At 32.7% G+C, this 23858-nt stretch overlaps 1 protein-coding gene and 1 non-coding gene across 2 annotated transcripts; one reads left to right on the top strand and one right to left on the bottom strand.

Moving 5' to 3' along the window:
* Positions 1–247: 247 nt before the first annotated feature.
* LOC148760821 (small nucleolar RNA R71) lies at positions 248–354 on the bottom strand. The gene has a single exon (XR_016028686.1). It is a non-coding gene; the product is annotated as a small nucleolar RNA R71 (small nucleolar RNA).
* A 13070-nt stretch (positions 355–13424) lies between these two features.
* On the top strand, positions 13425–14477 carry LOC18589479 (uncharacterized). Its single transcript, XM_007014464.3, has one exon. It carries the CDS (start codon positions 13636–13638, stop codon positions 14260–14262), a length of 627 nt encoding a protein of 208 aa, XP_007014526.3. The 5' UTR covers positions 13425–13635; the 3' UTR covers positions 14263–14477.
* The last annotated feature ends 9381 nt before the right edge of the window (positions 14478–23858 follow it).

Below are 23858 nucleotides of genomic sequence, written 5' to 3'. Positions count from 1 at the left end.
TTCAATCCCATTTGGAGGTCTACCAAATGATGATCCTAATGCAAATATCTCAAATTTTTTAGAGATCTGCGACACTTTCAAGCATAATGGAGTTACCGATGATGCTATTAAATTGGGACTCTTCCTTTTCTCATTATGGGATAAGGTGAAGGTTTGGTTGAACTCACTTCCCATGGGTTCTATTACTACTTGGAATGATCTTGACCAAAAGTTTTGAGCTAAATTCTTTCCTCTGAGCAAGACAACAAAAATGAGGAATGATATCACATCATTCATGCCACTTGATTTTGAGTCATTGTATGAGGCTTGGGAGAGATACACGTATTTGCTCCAACGCTACCCTCATCGTGGTCTACCTAAATGGTTTCAAGTGTAGACATTTTATATGGTTGAATGGTCATATTTGGACTATTATTGATGTCGTTGCTGGATGAGCTCATATGGCAAAGTCTATTGATGAGGCTTATGATCTATTGGAAGAAATTGCATCAAATAATTATTAATGGTCATCAGAAAGATCAATGCATAAGAGGGTAGTTGGAATTCATGAGTTGGACGCTATCAATGCATTGATAGAACAGGTAGCCACTTTAACCAAGAAATTTGATTCTTTTGGACTTCATTTGTTTCGAAGTCTGTTTATTACTTGTTATTATTGTGGAGATGGACACTCTAGTGATGACTATCTAGTGAGTTTTGAGTCAGTTCAATTCATTGGGAATAGGCAACTAAACAACCCATATTCCAACACCTATAATCTCGGGTGGAGGAACCATCCAAACTTTTCTTATAGCAATAATCAAGGGTCTTTATCAACTCCAAGGCCTAATTTCCCTCATAGATTTCCACCTCAAGTAAGACCTCCAATAAAAGAAAAGCCATCTATAGAAGAGTTGCTTATGTAATATATGGCTAAGACTGATGCTTTCATTCATAGTTAGGCAACCTCATTGAGAAACCTTGAGACTCAGGTTAGGCAACATGCCAACACCATCAATAATAGGCTTCAAGTTACCTTACCTAGTGACATGGAAGCTAAACCTATTAGGGAAGATTAGGAGCATGTTAAGGCTATTACTCTTAGGAGTGGAAAAGAGGTTGAAAGTAGTGGCAAGCAATTTAAACATCAAGAAATAATGATTGAGAATTCTGACAAGCTAATTAAGGATGAGATAATGACTAAGAATTTTGACAAGCCAGTTCAAAAAAAGGAAATATAAGCAAACTCACCACCACCACCTTTTCCTCAGCATTTTTAGAAACAAAAAATTAATCATCAATTTCAAAAATTTTTAAAGGTGTTTAAAAAGCTTCACATTAACATTCCTTTTGCAAAAGTTGTAAAGCAAATGCCCTCTTATGTGAAGTTTTTGAAAGACATCTTGACAAAGAAAAGATGATTGGGTGAATTTGTGACTATGGCACATACTGAAGAGTGCAATGCTATTATTTAGAACAAGCTTCCACCAAAAATCAAGGACCCTTGTAGCTTCACTAATCCTTGCATAATTGGTGCCTTAATCTTTGCCAAAGCTATAGTGATTTGGGAGTTAGTATAAACCTGATGCCTTTGTCAAATTAAACCCACCATGGTGACATTACAACTAGTCAATCAGTCTCTCACATATCCTCGAGGTATTGTTGAAGATATGCTTGTAAAAGTGGATAAGTTTATCTTTTCGGTAGACTTTATTGTTCTTGATGTTCCAATCATACTCGGGAGACTGTTTTTGCGCATTGCTAGAGCTCTAATTGATGTGGAGAAAGGAAAGCCTACCTCAAGAATGCAAGACCAATAGGTAACTTTCAACTTTTTTAAAGCTTTAAAGTTTCCCAATGATGCTGATGAATGTTTTGGAGTGAGTGTTGTAAATAGTGTCACTAGTGAGGTATTTGATGAGAACTACCTTAATAACCCACTTAAGGCAACATTAGTTGTGAGTTTTGAAAGGAATGATGAAGAGTTTATTAAATTTTTGAACTTGTTGGATGCTTTAGCTCGTGTCATGAGGACATAATTTAAGTTTTTGGATTTGTCATATAATTCTACATTATCAAAGCCTTTTATTGAAAAACCTTTTACCAACAATTACTTGCTATCTACTATCATAGTTTCTATGGTAATACCTTTTCTGTCATTCTATCAATGCATTTGTTGTCAACCTTTTCATTTTGTCTAGATATTTTCGCAAGATACAATGGGATTGTCTAAATAATGTTTTGGAAATTACTTTTGTTTCAGTTGCACTATTTTTCTATATATGTAGAGGTCAATGAAAATGTCAAGCTATCTAACATCCAATTTTGCATCTATGTCATGAAAAGGCAAGAGATCAAAATCAAGGGATTACTTTTGATAATGATAAACTTGATGATTAATACCACAACCTAATCTTACATTTCTTTTTTTTATGAGTTTCTCATGTATCCAAGTTTGTATCCCACAAACTTGAGTGATGTTAAAGATTTTCTAAAATTTTAACGAAGTTGAGTTACTATGTTTATGTTTAGCAGCAAAGTTTTTGAAGCTTGAATTCATATGTCAACCTTGTCTGTTTTTGGTGCCATGTTTATGCCATTGATTATCTTTTCCTTATATGAGACATCCATGAAAAAGCTATTTTTTCATTTGTTTCCTTTACATTTGAACAAAGAAACTATAGAAAATTTTAACCTTTAGTTGCCTACCATTACTGATGAAGTCTTCAGGTACTAGTTAACCAACAAAAGTCTAGAGTAATAAAGTTGAAAACCTTTTACAGAAGATCTAAGAAACTTTAAACTATTAAAAGATAAGGTTAATCAGGCTTGTAAGATTCATCTATTAGAATTAGTGATAGAACTTTGAATTGGAACCAATTCATTCAAGTGTTTTTTTAAGCTTTTTCTTTTCTTTCATAAATGACCTATGGGCATTTTGTTAGAAATATTTCAACTATGGACAGTAACATGGATGGCTTCGAGTTTTGGTTAGACATTATTCTAATGTTCAAATTAATATAGAAGGATTTTGTGACTATTTAGTGGGAGCCAAGCATGTGAGGCTAGGCTAATTCAAGTCGCAGTGTTGCTAAAAACATGGGTAAGGTTATTCAAAACTAGAAATTGGATGACATAGGTTTTCTTTTAGTTGTTGCTGTTGCCATTATATTATTCACTAAAAAGACCTGCCCTTTTTTCCCATTAGAGGAAAGCACCACAAACTCGATTTGTTGTCTTCTTTTACGCATAATTAATGACTTATTTTATAGGTTTCGTTACACTAGTGCTTTATGCCTTTTGGTGGTGAGAAAATTGGTATATAATCAATGTATTGTTTGGTTACATAATTTGATCTGATTGTAATGTTGGTTTGTTCTTTTAAAAAATCAAAGTTTTACTCATGAGTTTAGGTTGGTGCAATTTTTTTGTGGTTTTCCATATTTGCTTCAAGGTTTCTATCTCGATGATTAATGTATTAGCATATTTTATTTATTAATTATTGCTTTTGATTCTATGGGTTTTCCTATTATTTATTGTTACATCCCATTTTTAGAAAGGATTGTGACCGACGCATGGACCTACGTGGGTATAACCCATTAAGTCTAACCAATCCTAACCAATAGTGCATAGGCTAGTCGTCCATCACATTCACATACATTTTCATTCATAATTAAGGATATGTAATTAATCCATTAAGTCTACCACATTACAGAACTTCTCAACATAAAGTGTGATTTCTATCACATTTTGTATAAATATTCACAATGTCATAACAATTGTGGTTTGGCACGCATCCTTTGCCTATACTGCTATGGTTCATTCAACATAGTCTTATCATTCACATGCACCCATATCTGGGGCTCAACATAATATTTGGAAACATAAGCAAGTATAAGTAAATCAACATTATTTACACAACTAGTTCATTAATAACATAACAGTTCAAAGACTTGACTTGACTCACTTCAGAGTATAATGACACTAGAAGACAGAAAAGAAGGCTCTACCACATCACGAATGAGTTAGGCTACTACTTCATAAGTCACCTAGCCAAACAAGTTTCTAATTTGTAAAATAAAATAGGAGAAAATAACTGGTGAGTCACAAAGACTCGATAAGTGGATACGGAGAAATGGACAAATTAAAGGGGAGAGTTTTTGCAATAAACCATGCTTCACAAACACATGATAATCATATAAATCCTTTCAATAAAAATAATTTCATTAAACTTTTCATAAACGCATTTAAAACTCAAATTGTATAAAGAGGCAATAACATATAAAACTCAACTTACAAAACGTTTGCAACGAGTAGTTGGAAAAAAGTTCTCGGATTCACATGTTCAACATCATTCATTCATAACATGACTGTATCATTTAATAATAATCCATATCATCATTTCCACATAAGCACAATAATCCTCAAGACACCAATTATAAGTGTCACAATATCCATTATACAAGTAAGGTGTCAATACATATTATTAACAAAGATAAAGGGAGAATGGGTACTTTTGCCCAATTCATCCCTGAGGTATTCTTATCCCCCACACCTGGCTTAAGGAGGAAAAAAGTGGTACATTTGTCCAACTTGACCTTGTGGTATTCTTACCACACACCGGGATTCATAAAAGGACAAGACGGCATGTTCACCAATCTTGACTCTGTGGTATTCTTACCACCATATCAGGGTTTTATATGGGGAAGAGATGGTATGTTCACCAATCTTGACCCTACGTTATTCTTAACCCCACACAAGGCTTAAATCAACATATCACACAATTAAAATTTCATACAAGATCTTACTAAGATCAAGCATCAGATAGCAAATCATGACATTCACATGAATCTTGAAATGGTGGAAACCTACCCATCCACATTCACATTCTCACATTTTATAAGCATTAAATCATCCATATTCACTTTTTCAAAGAGATGTCTCGTTACCCACACTAGTCCTTAAGCCGGAGTAATCGAGGAACTTTTAAACAAAATCATTTAATGGGATTTGTCCCCGCTTGTTGAAAACTAATATGTAATCGAGATATTTACGTACATAATAGATTTAAAAATCTTCTCAAAATCATTTGTGCACAACCAATCAGATTTTTCGATTTCATCGCAGCATTCAAATTATGCATCAAACACCGGTTGATAATCATGCTAAATTTACCATATAAAATACTTAAAAAGGTGCATTAACTTTTTTTTTTGAAAACTCAATTTCTACCAACACGAAAACGCCTAATCTAGTGAAATTGTTAGAGTTTCATCTGTTCCTAAACATCCAGCAATTATTGTAATCAATACTTAGTCTAGGAATCACATAATAATCATTTAGGCTATTTCAAAACTAGTCAGGTTAACCTAAAACTAATTTTCTATATTAAATCTACAACTCTTTAAATACCCATATATTTACTCTATAAACTCATCATCTTTACCTTAGGTGAACTCTAGACAAGGAGGAAACCCATCCCAATCCTTTAGTTTGCAAGAATCAATAAATCAAGAGAAACAAATAGTATTTCTTAAGGCTAAAAATCCAAAATTTAAAGATTCAAGAGTGAAAATGGTCACCTTTGCTTTTAAAACTTAAAACCAAGCTCAAATCTTCCAAAAATAGTGATTGGGATCAAAAATGGGTTGAGAGAGCATTAAGGTCTAGGGTTTACCTAAGAAAAATGACTAAGTAATGCTAACCCTCAAAACATGTAACCTATTAATAGTTTAGACTGTGAAAATGCAATTTTGTCCTTTTTATTTTTTTGAAAATGACAAAATGTATTAATACATTTAGGAATGCATTGATGCATTTAATTTCTAGAACATTTTTATCAATACATTTGGTCATGTATCGATAGGTGTTCATCGAAACCCTTTCAAAAAGCATTCTGTATAAAATCTATCAATGCATTTAGGCTATGTATCAATGGATTTGCTTATGGATGAAATCTATCGATACATTTGGACCATGTGTCAATAGATTTTCTCCTGTAAAATTGAGTTGAAAACTAGTCTATTTGAACTCCAATTCATGCCATACTTTATAAATCACCTCAAAACATCAAAATATGAATTATACAAGTTCAAAACTTAATTTAAATGTTCAAAATATGAAACATGCATGCTCACCTAAGGATTTTTTTCTTAACCTATACTCTTACTTAAGGTGGGATTTCACATTTATGATTTGACTATTGTTGAATCAAATTGTTCTTGTTGTCAAGAAAGGAATGGTTTGGCAAATCATTGATTGTGCAACGATGACAATTTTTCTTGCTTTCAATGAAGTTAGAACACTAATTTATTTCATGTTATTTTGTATGATTATAATTGTACTTTGTCATCCCTCTGTTGTTGCTATTAAAGGTTTAATAATGGTATGATTATAATTTTGCTTTTCATCCCTCTATTGTTGCTATTAAAGGAAAAATAACATTCAAAATGTTCGAAGAATATATGACTATAAAACTTTCGTCAATTTTTTCTTTGATACAGTTTCCATGTTGGCAAAATTCCATGTTATTTCGCATGACTATAAAAATGCTCTTGGCAATTGGAAAACAACAAGCTTTCTTCTTTTTCTATGAAGGCACCAAGCTTTCTTCTTTTTCTATGAAGGCACCAAGCTTTCCTCAACAATTAAAGTGTTACGTTTGTTTAAAGACACAATGTTGCCACAATGGCTGCACTTACATTGCATATATTTTTTGTGAGAAAATGCTCTATATAGTTGAAACATTCACCAATAATTCTATATGATAATGCATTTAACATTAAATATCTATTCCGTCAATTTCTCAACAACCAAAAAAAAAATTAAATTAAAAAATATTGACTGTCTCGAGGACAGTGCACGGGCATCACTCTAGTAGGAGTAATAACCAGTAATATTTCTCTTTTCCTTTATCTACAATAAAATCTCTATAAAGTAATACTCTTAGGACTATGAAAATTTATTAATTAATCAATATATTATTTAATCAATAAATTAATAATTTGTTAATTTATACATTAATAAATAAAAAATTTAATTTATCAAGGTATTTTTTATTTTTTTCCAAAACATTGAACTTAATGCATGTAGTGTGTAGAGTGACTATATGAATATTACCTAATTATTGAATTACGAGTTATCATTATTTGTGACAAGCGAATTATTGAGAACGTTATGGGAAATGGAAAAGAAGATAAAGTTGAAGATGATTGCTTTGTATTAGAGCTTGTCTTGTTCAAATATGCACTTAAGGCAATAATCACATTACATAATTTTTTCTTGCAATACGAGAACACTACACCATAACTTCTTAATGCACTAAAAACAAGTGAGAGATATGGTTTAAAGAGACATCAATTTCAAGAAGAAACAAGTAACATTTGAGTCATATTTTACAAATGCATTCTAATTAAGTCATGTATATATAATTTTGATGCATAAGGAGATTATTAATTTTTATATTAAGTGAGACTTATGTATTTTTTTAAATGTAATATCTTATAAATTTAGTGAATTATTAATTTATTGTTATGAATATATGTGACTATCCATTGTATTTCATAACATCCAATGTATCTCCCCATATCCATTCTACATATTTATGTTAATACATCCCTATCTCCTAGTTTCATTCAGTATATGTACATTCCAATTTACTAAGTTCATCCCCTCTATTTATACAAATTCATTTTCCCTCCTTCTATGTGTGCCTAAAAGTAAAGGCATTGTAGTTGATGGTAGATATACTAGAACAAGAAATGAAATAAAACATCATCTGACTCCTACTACTTTTCTTTAATATTCTCCTTCAAAGTTATATTTCACAACACATTATCAGCACGAGGCTCAAACCAAATAAGAAGGTATTTTTTTTTTAATTCTTTAACCAATTAAATTTTAGTTTTGTATATCGTCCAACTGGCTTAAAGTCGACAATGTACCTTAATAAGCCTCCTTCCATCCTTTAAAGTGGAGGTGGGTCCCCAAGAATCCCTATAGGTGACATCTGAATTTGTCAATATGAGAGCAACTGGGAATCACTAAGAAAAAGGAAGATGTTTGTTTGCTTGATAAGGCAACAACACATACCATACTTTGTTGCAAGCACTTTTTTTCAAGTGTAACATTGCGTAAGGCAAATTTCCATACAATATCAAGTCTATCAAATCTAGTTGGGATAATTGATGGCTCCGAAAATGCCAAAATTGTTCTATCAATTGGCACCACCTTGCATATCGAGGATGCATTCCTAAGCAGTAGATCAAAGAGGAATCTACGTAGCTTCAAATATGTATGTCGTAATAGGTACCATCTTAAGACGATTTATGAGCAAAATAAGGAATGTCTCTTCATCACTTCTTATAAGGTGGGCTAGAAGACCATCTATGAGAAGCTAGAAGTGCTAATTATAGGATTGTATTGTGTCACTATTAGAGTTATTGAATCCTACACTACCATGTCTTGGAAACTGATAAATCCCGATGAGTTTGGACTTTGGCATGATCGCCTAGGTCACTAGGGAGCTATGATGATGTGTAGGATAATCCAAAATACTAGAGGATACCTTTTAAAGGATAAAAAGGTTTTATTGTCCAAAGATTATACTTGTGAAACTTGCTCACAAGGAAAGCTCATTACTAAACCTTTTATGACAAAGGTGAATCTTGAATCCCCTTCATTCTTGCAAAGAATCCAAGGTGATATTTATGGACCAATACAACCGGCAAATGGGCCATTCCAATATTTCATATTATTAGTGGACACATCCTGCAAATGGTCCCATGTTTGCCTGTTATCTACACACAACATTGCCTTTGCACATTTACTTACGTAGATTATAAAGCTTCAGGCACATTTCCCTGATTATCCAATCAAGAGCATAAGGATGGATAATGCTGGTGAATTTAAATTAAAGAGCTTTGATGCGTATTGTGTTTCACTAGGAATCGAGGTTGAGCACCTGGTTCTACATGTTTATATATTTTGAATGGATTGGTAGAATCCTTAATTAAACGCATCCTAATTATCGCTCATACTCTATTATTGAGGATAAAGCTTAACTATTCAATGTGGGATCATGCTATTTTGTAAGTGGATGCACTAATTAGATTGCGCCCTATTACAAGTCTTTTGCAGTCTCCCATGTAGTTGGTTTTAGGCTATGAACTAGACATTTCACATTTACACACCTGTGGTTGCACTGTGCAGGTGCTTGTAGCACCACAAAAATGGACTAAAACAGGTCTCAAACACCATTTGGGCGTTTACATTAGGTTTGATTCACCATCCATTATTAAGTTCTTGGAACCAATGACTGGTGATCTTTTTACTGTTAGATTTGTGGGTTGTCATTTCAATGAAGCAATGTTTGCATCGATTGGGATACCTAAGGCTTCCATGGGTGAGAGGCAAAAACTAGTTGAGATTTTCTCATGGAATGAGAAAAATCTATCCCATTTAGACCCAAGAACTCTCAAATGTGAAAATAAGATACAACGTATAATCCATTTAAAGACTATTGCCAATAGACTTCTTGACTTATTTAATGATGCTACCAAGGTTACCATGTCTCATATTCCAACTAGGATTGTTGTTCCTAAAGAACAGGCTGAAATGGATCAAAATGGCTCACGCCTGAAGTATTGAAGATCAATAAGATCAAAGGACATTAGCCCTAAAAAATGAAGGGGGAAGAATCAAGAATCCACTCCAGAAGAGCCTAGTGTTAAGCTTTCTCCAAAAAAGCCAATTGCCTGCACAAAAGCACAAATAAATGAAAAGACAACCGACCCCGAAAATACTAGATTTTCATTACATATTATAATGTGATTTGGATTAGAATGAGATAATCATCGATGATGCTTTAGCACTCTTAGTTACTCATGATATTATAAATGATGATTATGAACTGTAATCTATTATTGAATGTCATCAAAGGTAAAATTGACCCAAGTGGGAGGAAGTAATCTAGGCTAAATTGACTTCCCTAGCTAAACGAGAGGTTTTCAGGCCTGTTGCTCGAACCCCCAACAATATAAATCGCGTTGGATACAAGTGGGCCTTTGTTCGAAATGAAATGAAAAAAACGAGGTCATGAGGTATGAAGCCCGATTAGTTACCCAAGGTTTCTCTTAGAGACCTAGGATCGATTATGATGAGACGTATTCACCTATGATGGATATGATTACCTTTCATTGCCTAATTTGCCTAGCAATTTCTGAAAAACTGGAAATGCGTTTTATGGATGGTATGACGACATATCTATATAGTTCATTAAACTCTGATATTTATATGAAAATTTTTGAGGGATTCAAAATACCTGAAGCATACACTCCCCGCAACTTATTCTTAATAAAGTTGCAAAGATCTTTGTACGAGTTAATGCAATCTGGTCAGATGTGGTTTCAATGCTTAAGCGAGTACTTAATTAAAGAAGGGTGCATAAATGATCCTATTTGCCCATGTGCGTTAATTAAAAATTGAAAATTGGATTCGCTATGATATCATTTTATGTCAACGATATGAAATTGATTGGAACTCTAAAAGAGTTATCTAAAACTGTTAAATATTTGAAAAGAGGGTTTGAAGTTAAAGATTTGGGTAAAACCAAACTTTATCTTAGTCTAGAGCTTAAGCACAAAGCAAATGGAATACTTGGCCATCAATCACCATCCATTGAGAGATAGCTTAGACATTTTAACATGGACAAAGCACATCCATTAAGCACTCTTATGGTTATAAGGTCTCTTGATCCCCAAAAGGACCCGTTTCATCTTAAAAAACCTGATGAGGAGATAGTTGGTCCTGAAGTACCACATCTCAATGTAATTGGGGCTTTGATTTACTTGGCACAATGTACGAGACTGAACATCACTTTTATGGTAAATTTATTGGCACGTTTTAGTTCTAAGCCAACCTAGAGACACTAGAATGGAATAAAACATATCTTCCGATATCTCTAAGGAACCATAGATTTGGGATTATATTATTTGAAGGATTTCACTAACTCCGATTTAGCTGTATTTATTGATGAAGGATATAAATCTGATCCGTACAAGGCTCACTCTATTCTGCTATAATGCCACTACCATTTCTTGGTGCTCTACTAAGCAAAAGCTAGTAGCTACATCCTCCAACCATTCCGAGATTTTTGCTTTATATGAAGTTGGAAGAGAGTGTGTTTGGTTGTGATCCGTTGTAATGCATATCATAATTCTTGCAAATCTTTTTACCAAATCATTGCCAACAACAACATTTGAGAAATTAATATTTGGCATTGGAATGCAACAAGTTAACAAGATGCAAGATTAATTTGCCTCTAGAGTGGCAAAGTATCAAATGCTCTAGAGATGGTAGACCCTAGAAGTGGCAATATGGCTCAATTAAAAGGGAGAAATTATGGACTATGCACTATAACTTTTTTTCCTTCTGACCAGTTTTTGTCCCACTAGGTTTTTTCAACTTAAAGTTTTTGATTATGTATTCCAAAAGTGGCAATATGGATCAATTGAAGGGGAGCAATTATGGACTATGCACTCTACTCTTTCTTTCCTGTTGACATATTTTTGTCCCATTGGATTTTTTCGAGTTAAGGTTTTTAATGAGGCAGTCCAATGGACATTCAAGGGAAAGTGTTATGAATATATGTAAATATCCATTGTATTTCATAACATCCAAATGTACATATTTATGTTGGTACATCCCTATCTCCTAGTTTCATTCAATATATTTACATTCCTATCTACTAAGTTCATTTCCTCTATTTGTGTAAATTCATTTCCCCTTTATCTATATGTGCCTATAAATAAAGGTATTGTAATTGATGGTAGATATACTGGATCAAGAAATGAAACAGAAGTTCTTTTTACATTCTTACTACTTCTTTCTAATATTCTCTTTCAAAGTTATATTTTACAACATTTATTACATTGGTTTCAAGTCGAGATTGATCCAAAATATTATTTAATCAAAATCATTAATTTATTAAATATTAATTTATAAAATTTTTACTATATATATTCTTTAATTAAGACATTCATAAGCACCCATTTGCTTACGAATAGATATATTTTAATTAAAATCTGAGAAAAGTTTTCATATTTATCCTAAGAAAAATATAATTGCTTGCAGCAACAATAGGGTATGATTGCTAGCTTGTGTTTATACTAAAAAAATTGTAATATGTTTCAACCTCTAAAACTCGAAAACCGAGTCAAATTCGTTAAAGTTTGATAGTTGATTGAAGGTATGTTATAATCCGCTGGTCTCATCATCACAAGAAAAGAATGCTAGTCTATAAAGTCCACTGCCTCAGTGTTATGACCATAGCTATAGCCTATACTTTTGAAATAGTCAAAAAGAACAGCCTTGTTGAAAAATCCAAGTGTGGGATGAAAGCTTGGTATTAACGCTTCCGCCTAAATATTTATAACACCAAGGTCCGCACACGCCTGTCCCCGCCCCGAAGGACACTGAGCTAGAAGTAAGCTCTTCAACCTTTGCAAGCCATCTTTAATATTAAAATATTGATCCCCTTCGATTTCCTTCAACTTCCACGATTTTCATAATTCGCATATTTAACAGTAAGCATAATATTTTTAAAAAAATTTAATTTTTAATTTTTATTATATTTAATTAAATTTTTATATTTTTTAATTTAAATACAATTAATTTTTATAAATAATAATTAATTAAATATCATTAATTAAAATATCACTTGTCATTTTATATGTACGCATCATTAATCAAAATATCACTTGTCATTTTATATGTACGTAATATTTAAATAAATATAAAAAATACCATATGATAATGTCATCATATTATAAAATCATTTACTATAACATATAAATAAACCACATATAAAATTATAAGTGATGTTTTAATTAAAAATAGTTAATTAATTGTTAATTATAAAAATTTATTTGATGTAAAATAAAAATATAAAAATTTAATTTAATATAATAAAATAATAAAAATTTAAAATTTTTTGAATAATTTAAATTTTTTAAAATATTATACTTTAATGGTACTAATAATTTTTTGTTTAAATCGGCATTTAGTTGATGGTTGATTGTATTATAAATTATTTATTTCCCTCTTATTACATTTTTAACTACTTTTTTAATAACACTTTTAAGAGAGTCTTGGAATTTCGCTTCAACTTAATATTCTGTTATTTTAAAATTTTACTTTGGAAATGTTCTCTCCAAGAATCGGATTCTAATTGAAAAAAATAAAATAAAATAAACACTTCTCCTTACCGATTAAAAAAAATAACTAATATTGATGTAAGCGACGACGACGGCGTAGCTAATATCTGAAAGTAAGACGAATCCAGAGAGGCAGCGAAGAACCAGCCAACCCAACCAAAGCTGTTCAAACCTCAAGCTAACGGTCAGTCTCAAAGCCTCAACCTTTTCAAACCAGCCACTAAACTGTAAAGCTACGTCCAGTTGCCTACCGTCTACTCCAGTCAAGCCAACACCGCGTCAACCATTGTTAAGCCCCTCGGCTTTCCAATAATTACTATCCCTGCCATGTGCCATCCTCTCTCCAATCTATAAATCCGGCCTTGGAGACACGCAAGGTTTGCCCAACCAATTAGCCTAACGGAGCAGATAGAAATCTTTATTCTCCTCTTTTTCTCATCGAATGGCTACTACTTCATCCTCAAGACCAAGGTTGAGCGGACCAGTCTTACGCTCGCTATCCCCATCAGGGAGATTCCATAGCTCGCAGACAAACAAGGTGTTTTCCAGCTCTTCGTCTTCCTCATCATCTTTTGCTTCTTCGACGAGCTCGAGCTTCTCTTCACCGTCGTCAACTTTCTTTGACCACCATCACCACCACAGATCCGCCTCTCCCACTCGCATCAATCTCTGCACGTCCAATCCTGTAGTTCACCCATTTCGCTTTTCTATTAACAGATCCATCTCTCCGAACCGCTCCATCTCCGTATCCAAAGGCAGCAATCCCCTCTCCATCCCCCCCAAGAGGACTTGTATGTGCTCGCCAACCACGCATCCAGGCTCCTTTCGCTGCAGTTTGCATAAGAACAGTCAGAATGCTGATGCTAATTATACGGCGTCATATCCTTCGACTCGATTGAACATCCGGAGATCGGCGATGACCAACTCGCTTGTTAGGATCGGAGGTGTTGAAGGAGATTGGGTTAAGAGAGCGTTGACAGCTCTGATTCGCCCTTCGTCTCATCAACAAAGGAGGAGGGCGGCGTTCCGGCCGAGACCGAGTCGGCTTTCGGTTCTGTCCGAAAGCTGAGGATGTTTTTAATCTTGGATTGGATTTTGTATTTACAGTTACAGGTTGGTTTCTGAGTCAAACTCGCGTGACAGTTTAGTTGTACCTGCGGCAAGGCGACCGAGACTCAGCCCGGCGATTCTGAGGCTTGAAGACTCTGGAAAGTTTTGTGAGAGGGAAGAGAATTCATTTTGTACATAATCACTTGCTATGGAAGGAGATTTTCAGACATATAATTGAATTCATTGAATCCAAATTTGATTATAAACATAAAACCGGGATTCAAAACGGTTAATAATAGGGAGCAATTCGAACTTCGGTTTGCATTTGCAAAGACTTGTTCGGAGTTTTCATCTAAAGTGAGTGTGACAGTGCAAATCCGTTTTGTGTTTTGCAGCGTTGGGTGTTCACCGTCTACGTTGCGTTGATGTCTACGTTAGGCGTTCAGGGTCGCGTTCGCCGCTACAATTAGTGCGTCGTCTGTTCTGGAATTGCGTTTCGTCGAGTGTAAGGTATATTCTTTGGTTCTTCCCCATTTTGTTATTGTTTTGCGCAGGTCAGGTGAGCCGGGGCCTGACATGAGATGAGGGGTATGGTTTGGTGTTGGACTTTCAAAAGCCATTTTGAAATTTGAGCACAACTGTGGCTGACCTTTTAAAGAATATACTTTAAGTATATGGAGGACCGGGGCAAAAAAATTCGTAAGACTAGGAGCACCAAAGGCGTTGTGATTGACGCCATAAAAATTGGAAAAGGACAGCTGCCTCATAAATTGGGAAGACAGAAAGCAAACCAAAGCTGGCTTATCATGACTTCCAAGTCCTAACTCCTTATCATTAGAACTTGTTAGGACACCACAAATTTTAAACAATTGAAAAGCTGCGGCCAGTATGTGAATGGAAAAGCTATGATTAGAAAATGTGTGACAAAACTTAAACGACTAATATCATAATTTCACTGCAGTCAAATTATGAGCAGTAAAATTTATAATTAAAATCTAAGTGATGAATTATGGTCAAAGCATAAGTGATAAAGTTTGTGATAAATTGTACAATAACATTTCAATCAAAGTATAAGCAATAAAGCTTGTGGTTGAAATATAAATTTCTTTTTCTTTTCATATATCAAAATTTTCGTACATGAAGTAATTAAGAATATAAATAATAAAAATATTATGCATGAACGAGAAACAACTTTTTTTGGATCACGTTGTTTTTAACCACTGTTTCTCTTACTTGCACCCACTTATAAAATATCTTATGTAGGTCCCTATATTCAGCAAATGAATGATCAACTGTTTTATGATAATCACAACACCTTAGGTTGGACTTTTCTTCTATTGTTAGTGGTCATGAAACATAAGGCAAGTTCCCTTGTCCATCGTTTATCCATTTATGGAGAAACATTCTCACTCTATTTAGTGAGATTGAGAATAATGGTGGAGAATCAATCTCCTTTTCATGTCTTCTTCTTAGGTTGTCTCTTCTAGGATGTAGACGACGTCGAGGATCTCTCATTTCTTTACCTCTTCCATAAGTTGTGTTTATTGTTGAGGTATTTCTCCTTTTAAAAGGACTAGCTCCCCTTTGCCTAAAAATTGTATTGTTGGTCTTCTATGCTGCTTCAACTAAAGCAGTGAAGGTGGGAAAACGTAAATTTTCTCCCTATACTCATCAAACATACCTTGGATGCAAAATTTCTCTAACTATTTCTCATCATAGGAATATTGAATATCCAACATTCTTTTTCTAAAGCGTTTGATGTATTCCATGAGATCTTCCCTGAACTTTTGATGCTCTTTTCCCAAGTCAAGAAGAGTAAATTTCTCTTGGATAGAGAAGAATTTTTTTAATCCCAAGATTGCATAGAACCGGGAGTGAGATTGACATACTGATTTAAGCCTTTTCAGTAAGGGATTTGGAGAATTCTTTTAACTTCAAGTCATCGTCTAATCCTTTCACTCCAAAGGTCTTCACAGACTTCATGATATGCTCACAAACATCAATAGCCTTGCCAATTAAATTGGTTGAACATAGGATACGATTTAGCACATATGTTGACAAGATAAGGCAACTTAAGATTAAACTCTAAAAAGTTGAGGTTCTTACTCTTATGGTTAAATAGCTTCTGGAGCTCTTCCTTTGTCACAAAACCTTCAATGGTGGTTGATATTATTGCTATAGTAGTGTTACCAACAATAGAAAGATTGGTTGTACTGGTTAATATGCTAGTCGTGCTCTCTACATTTCCTCTATTACCGTAGGTGTTGTTGATTCCTTTAGTTACATTTTTGCTACAATTAAGCTGCACAGGTTGAGCTTGAGAGGTTATGGCAATAAAGGATACAAGTTGGGAGATTGTCTCCATCATCTACTTCTTGTTATCCTCAAACATTTGCATATTTTCTTAGGAAGCATAAGGTAATTTCACGAGGTCTTAGACACAAGTTAGAACTGGTGTTTCTTAGTTATCAGGAGAAATTCCATATATTTTAATAGTACAATTTGTTGATGACTTTTACTTAATGCAATCACTCCCTTTTAGAGGAGTCACCAAAATGTCCTATCTAAGCGTTTGGTTTGGTCAAGAAATTAAAAGAAAAAAAACAAAACATAAGAGAAGAAAATGAAAACTTACTTATTCAAAGAGATTTTGGAGAGAAATCCAAACCCTTACCAATTGATTATGAATTTTTGCAAAATAACTCTTTCCTATTATAAGCTAAGAATAATTACTTTCCTAATGGGATTCTAACACTTTTAATTTTTCTTAAAAAAAAATTAATTTCCCTTGGTCTTTAAGCTTAAAATTAGCTCTCAAGTAATTCTTCAGTTCATTGACTGCTTGGATAGAGAGCTACCAATTATGATATCATCTACATAAATAAGTAAAGCCACAAACTCACCATTACTTGTGAACTTAGTGAAAAGAGAGTAATCTATTTGGATTGACATAATCCAAACTTTAGCAATGAGTTGGTAAACTTGGAGTTCCACTGCCTTGATGGTTACTTTAAGGCATAGAGAAACTTTTGTAATTTGTAAACCAACTTTGCATTTGGTGGATACTCCTCTTTGACTTCATACCCTTTAAGGCAAGTTCACGTAGACAACCTCTTCAAAATCTCCATTGAGGAATGCATTATTGATGTCAAGTTGGCAAAGATGCTATCCTTTTATTGTAGCCAAAACTAAGAAAACTTTCATTATTGTGTGCTTTGTAATTGGGCTAAAAGTTTCTTGATAGTTAAAGCTTGTTATTTGATTGTATCCATTGGTAGCAAGTCTTGCTTTATGCCTTTTTATGCTCTTGTCTATATTGAGCTTAGTTTTAAAGACCCATTTATAGCCTAGTGCATGGGATCCAAGAAATAAGGGTATTATTGTCCATGTGCCATTCTTTTCTAAAGCATCTAATTATTTTTTTGTAGCCTTTTACCAATGAACATGTTGGATGACCTGATGAAATGTTTAGGGTCCCTAATATGTTTTTTAATGATGTGATGAAGGTTTTATGGGAATAATATAGGTTTAAGGATGAAACAAAATTATGAATAGAATGAGCAATAGTGAGGTTAGTATATGAAGGTAATGTGCATTTGTAGATATCAAGGTACTTTAGTGGTTGTCTAGGTTTTATACTTTTTTTGAGGATAGGTGGAATGTCAGATGAATTTTAGTTTTCAGAAAAATGGGGATAGGTGAAGGATGTTATTATGTCTGATTTGAAAATGGAGGTAAATTGTTTGATTTTGTGTCATTGTGTGATAGATCAAAGTTAACTGTTCAGGGTGGTGAATCAACAGGTGAATTGGTTAGAGAATCAAATTCTTGATATAAGGATGGAAAAACATCATCACAAGAACAATCATTAGTAAACAAAGTTGGAAAAACAATAGTGTTATTTTCAAGTATAGCCTTTCTAAAAGGAAACATATGTTCACGAAATATTACATCACTAGAGTTAAAAGATTTTTTATTTTTCATATCATGAACTTTATGACATTTAATTCCAATAAGATTATCAAGGAAAATGCATTTATTTGTCCTAGGATCAAATTTCTTCTTATTATGCCTAATGGTTGATGCAAAACAAAGAGAACCAAAAACTTTTAAATGTGAATAAGAAGGGTAGTTTTGAAATAAATTTTCATAAAAAAATTTATTTTACAAAACTGGTGTTGGCATTTAAATAATAAGGTAAGTAGCTACAATAACTACATCACCATAAAATTTTAGAGGCAAAAATGCGTGAAACATGAAGATTTAGCTATCATCAACGAATAGTGATGTTTTCTCTCTACAACTCTATCTTGTTGTGGAGTTTTTACACATGAAAGTTAATGAAGGATTCCCGTAGAAGAATAGAATTCTTCAAGATTGAATTCGAGTCCATTGTTTGACTTGACTTGTTTTATGAATAAATTGAATTGATTTTGTGCCATATTATATAATGAGGACAAAATGATCAATGCGTGATTTTGCTATCATTAGGAATATCCAAAAGTAATCTATTGTGATCATCAACTATGGTGAGAAAATAGTGATTTCTAGTAGTAGTTGGGATAGAATAAAGACCTCAAATATCTACATGAATTAAATCAAATAATGGACAAGTAGATTTAGTATGAACAGGGAAATGAAGTCTCTTTTGCTTTTCAAGAAGGCATGTATGGCATTGAAAGTTTGCATTAAATTCAACTTTAAAACAAATTTGTTTTATTAATTGAATCTTATTGGATGAAATATATCCCAGTCTAGAATGCCAGAATTCTACATTTCTTAAGATAGAATCAACATGAACAACAAAATATTTGTTTTTGACAAAGACATGACTAACAAGAAAGTTATTTTGAAAGGAAATTGAATCTTCAAAATTAAGATCAATTTTTAGTGTGCTTTGCATGAACTACAATTTAGCTTGTACTTTATTAAGCCCAAATCACTTTCATTTGGCGAGGTCTTGAACAATACAATGTGTGTGAGTGAATACTAAATAGTGTAATTCTTTCTTGCTTGTAAGATTGTTAAAACTCACAAGATTGAATTTAAAAGTAGGAACATAAAGAACATTGTCAAGAATCATGAAGTTTGACAGTTTGACAGAACCTATTACATAACTACAACTCTTAAATTATTTGGTAATTGAGCATACATATTCCTAACTTTTCTAATAGATATGAACAATTCTAATGAACAAGCTACATGATATGAAGCTCCTGAATCAATTATCCAAGATATTTACTTTATCAAAGACATACTTCTAATTCAAAATTGTTGAGTAATAGAAGTTTGAGTATTAAAACAAATAGGTCGGGAAACGATACTTGTAAAGGTAAAATTGGCCAATAAAGGTTTTGCTTGAGGATTGCTATATGTAGGAAGGTTTTCATCTTCTATGTCTGAACCATGTTTTGTGATTAAAGCCATAAGTTTATGAGTTTGATAGTTAGTGAGTAAAAGTTAAGACATAAGATTAATAACCAAATTCTCATTTGAATCTTGTTATGTTGCCACCATATCACTATTGACAATAAACATATGTCTTCTAAAATTATTCTTGGTTGTTGTAAACTTGAAATCCATTGGGAATCTAATGATTCTATAGCATTCTTTTTTTAAATGTCCTGATTTTCCACAAAAGCTACAAACCAAGTCATTCTTTGTTTTTCTTTTACTATTAGTAATCATAGTTGCCATTACAGATACCTTAATAGGTGATCGACTTTGAATGTGTAAATTTCTCTAAGATTCTTCTTTCAACACCAAGCTGTAGACTTCATCTAAGCTAGGGAGATGCTTTAGCATTATGATGTGAGGCCTAAGTGCAGAATAAGACTCATTTAAGCCATTTAAAAACATAAACACATTGTGCAATTAAATGAATTTCCAAAAGCATTCCTATAGGTTCCACAACCACAGTGAGGCAATGGCTATGATTTTTTAACTCTTCCCACATACCATTCAATTTAGTGAAATATTTATCAACTAATTTCGTTCTTTGATTGATATTGTAAAAGGAATACTACAAATTGCATATCTTAGCATCATCTTGTTGTGTAAATCTCTAGAAGGTTTCCTAAATCTAAGTAATGAAATTCATATAGAATATTGTTACTGCTATTGATGGTGCAATAGATTCTAACAATCAGGTAACAATCAAATTGTTGCACTTGGTTCATGGAATGTATAAGTCATCAATGGTTTTGGCTTTTTGATCAAGCCATTAAGAAATCATAATTTGTTTCTAATTGACATTTCAAGTTGAAATGATTGACTCTAAGAAATGTAATTAGTTGAGGTAAGTTTAGAGTTTGTCAAGATAGAACCATTGGTGATCTGAATGGTGGATGAAGTACGGTAAATAAGGATCCTCCATTGAAAAGGTGATAAGTCAAGATGAAGAAACCATCATGAATGTAATGATTGCAATCTCTACAAGGTTTAAATATCAATAAAGTTCTTGACCAAATCAAGATAAATGATTCAATCAATTGATTTTCCACAAGTATTACTAAAACCTCCCTTAATGCCATATCAATTTTGTGACAAAAAAAAACTAATTCAAGATCAAGAATAGAAGAATTGGGAATTTTGACTACTAATTGTATTAGAATAATTATCTATTTACAAAATCAATAAAATATATTATTACACTAGCTTCATTTCCTCCTTGATCAGAGCAAGTTGACCAGCTCCAAATCAATTTCTCCTCAATTTATATAATATGATTACTTCTTATAATTGAATTGTTGACTACTTTTTTCATATAACAATAGTTGAGGCTACAATCTTTTATTTTTTTTTCTATTTCTAGCTCATATATGTATATAAGCATATATCATTGAGTAATTAAATAAGAATGACAAATATCATTTTATAACATGGTATCAGAGCATGGTTTTTCTTATGCTGCCACCATAGTTTTTCCATGCTATTATAATTTTTTTTCATTAATTAACCATGTCTACAATTACATCTTAAAACTCCATAACAATTTAGAGTACTACTGATTCAAATATTTTATCTCCTTATTTTTTCGCATCATTCAAACAATCTATCTGTAACACTAATTTCTCAATCCCTAAATGACAACAACTATTCAACTTGAAGTCAAACTATCCACATGGCCTTAAAAGCCAAAAACAAACTTGGTTTTATAGACAGTACAATTCCTCAACCAACTAAGACCAATTCCACATATCTCTAATGGGCTCGCCGTATAATATAATTTTCTCTTAAGTCATTAATGTAGTTTCTTTAGATATTGTTAATAGCGTTATGTATACAACCACTACACATGAAGTTTAGGTTAATTTACATGATCATTTTTCTCAAAAAAAAATGCACCCTACATCTTTAAGATAAGACGAGTAATTTCAAATCACAAGCAAGGCACACACTTTATTGCTAATTATTATATAATCTTGAAAGGTTATTGGGATAAATTATCATCCTACAATTCTTTTCCTTCTTGCACATATGGAGTAGCTCTCAAGGATCAAAATTGTTCACTTCATATTGATAAACTCATGAATTTTCTAGTGGGTCTCAATGATTCTTATAGTATTGTACGAAGCCTAATCCTTTTAATAGATCCACTACCATAAGTCAACAAGGCTTGTGCTGCTTATTACAAGAAAAAAACCAAAGGTCCATATATAAAGCTTCATCTTTTTCATTTCTATATTTTGAGCAATTAGCTATGGCGCCTCTTCTAAATTTTCCAAATTTGGTTCAAAACCACACTATCATTGTGATTATTGTGATTTGGATGAACATAGTGAATCTAGGTGTAGGAGAAAATAAAAGGGAATTCCACCAAAAATGCTCAACTTCAAAAACACCACAATTAAGCATGTTCCTCATGTTACTATTGATATTTCTTTTTCATAAGAGTCTGTTGATGCTCTTTCCTTCACTCTTAAGTAATTTCATCAATTTCTTGCACTCATTCCATCTGATAATGGTACTCCTTTAGCAAATGTTACAAGTATGTTTTTTGGTCTCATATCCTTCCTTTTTTTTGATTCGTGGTTATAGATTCAAGTGCCATAGATTATATGGCATCTTCTTTCATTAATCTTGACTCAAAAACACTTGTTTACTCCACTCCAGTAAAATTACCAATTTGACAAACTGCCACTATATCTCACATTGGCACTTGTGAAGTCACCTCTGATCTTAATTAGAAAACATTCTTTCTATTCCTTCTTTTCAATTCAATTTACTATTAGTTAGTAAATTAACTAAAACTCTCCAATGCTCTATAACTTTCTTTCTTGATCATTGTCTTAAACTAGACCTGCATATGAAAAAGAAGATTGGAATGGATAAATAAAGTGGTGGACTTAATACTTAGTGAAAGAACCTCTTACAACTGTAGTGTTTTTTACTCAAAATTTTGATTTTGATATTTGGCATTGGCGATTAGGCCACCTTTCTTCTTCTATTTTACCTTGATTGTCTAAGTTAGGTTCTCATATCTCTTTTGGCAATAAATGTCTCTACACTATTTGTCCTTTATCCAAGCATTGTCATTTACCATTTCCTATTAAAAAAAAAAAACTACTACTACTTGTTTTGACTTAGTTCATTTTGATGTATGGGGTCTATATCGAATTCCATCTTTGTGTGGTGCATTATATTTTCTTACAATTGTTGATGACCATTAAAGTGCCACTTCGGTATATCTCATGCAAATTAAGTTTAAATCTACTTTTCATTTGCAAAATTATTTTATCATGATAAAACGTCAATTTAACTTTGAAATTAAGCAAATTCGTAGTGATAATGCACCTGAATTTTTTTCAACAGAATTTACTAATTTTTTTCTTAATCAAGGTGTCATTCATCAACATAGTTGTTTAGGAACACCCCAACAAAATGGGGTTGTTGAATGAAAACGTCAACACCTTTTTAATATTGCACGATCTTTATGTTTTTAAGCAAATTTGCCACTAGAATTTTGGGGAGATTTCATTCTTACTGTTACTCATCTTGTTAATCATATTCCTACCAAAATTCTAAATGAAAAAATACCACTTGAAATTTTTTTTCAAAAATTACCTTTATATAATCACTTGTATGTTTTCGGGTGTTTTTGCTATGGTCATAATGTCATGAACACAAGCATAAGTTTGACTATAGAACAAAGCTTGGAATTTTTATTGGCTATCTCTATGCTCAAAAGACATAAAATTTTTCGACATATCCACCAGGAAAATTTATACCAGTGGAGACGTGACTTTTTTTAAAAATTATTTTCCATTCCATGGCCAATATCACTTTCACCAATCCAACACTTCAGCTATTCCTTTCCGATTCTAAATATAGATGTATCTTATCCCCCAACATCACTTTTTATATCCGAAACACTCATATTACCATCACCCATTTTACACAATTCCTCATCCACACTTTTCATAATCACCTATTGCAAAATCAATTGTTAATGAACCAACTCCACACCGTTTTGCTCATTCTCATCACCCACCTCCATACCTATGTGATTAGCGCTGCTCTCATATTCAAACCATTCTTTAATCTTCTCATTCATGTACTATTCATCCCATTAAAAATTATTTATCTTATGATAAATTTGTCTGTTCTCATGCA

The sequence above is a fragment of the Theobroma cacao genome, chromosome 9 (assembly GCF_053813885.1).
Source record: "Theobroma cacao isolate CCN51 chromosome 9, ASM5381388v1, whole genome shotgun sequence".
In the NCBI taxonomy this organism is placed as follows: Eukaryota; Viridiplantae; Streptophyta; class Magnoliopsida; order Malvales; family Malvaceae; genus Theobroma; species Theobroma cacao.
Note: the sequence above shows the minus strand (reverse complement) of the source record. Positions and strands in the feature narration are given on the sequence as shown.

Bases quoted from the DNA above. Each gene is read 5' to 3' on its own strand.
- LOC18589479 (XM_007014464.3), top strand. From the start codon at position 13,636: ATGGCTACTACTTCATCCTCAAGACCAAGGTTGAGCGGACCAGTCTTA.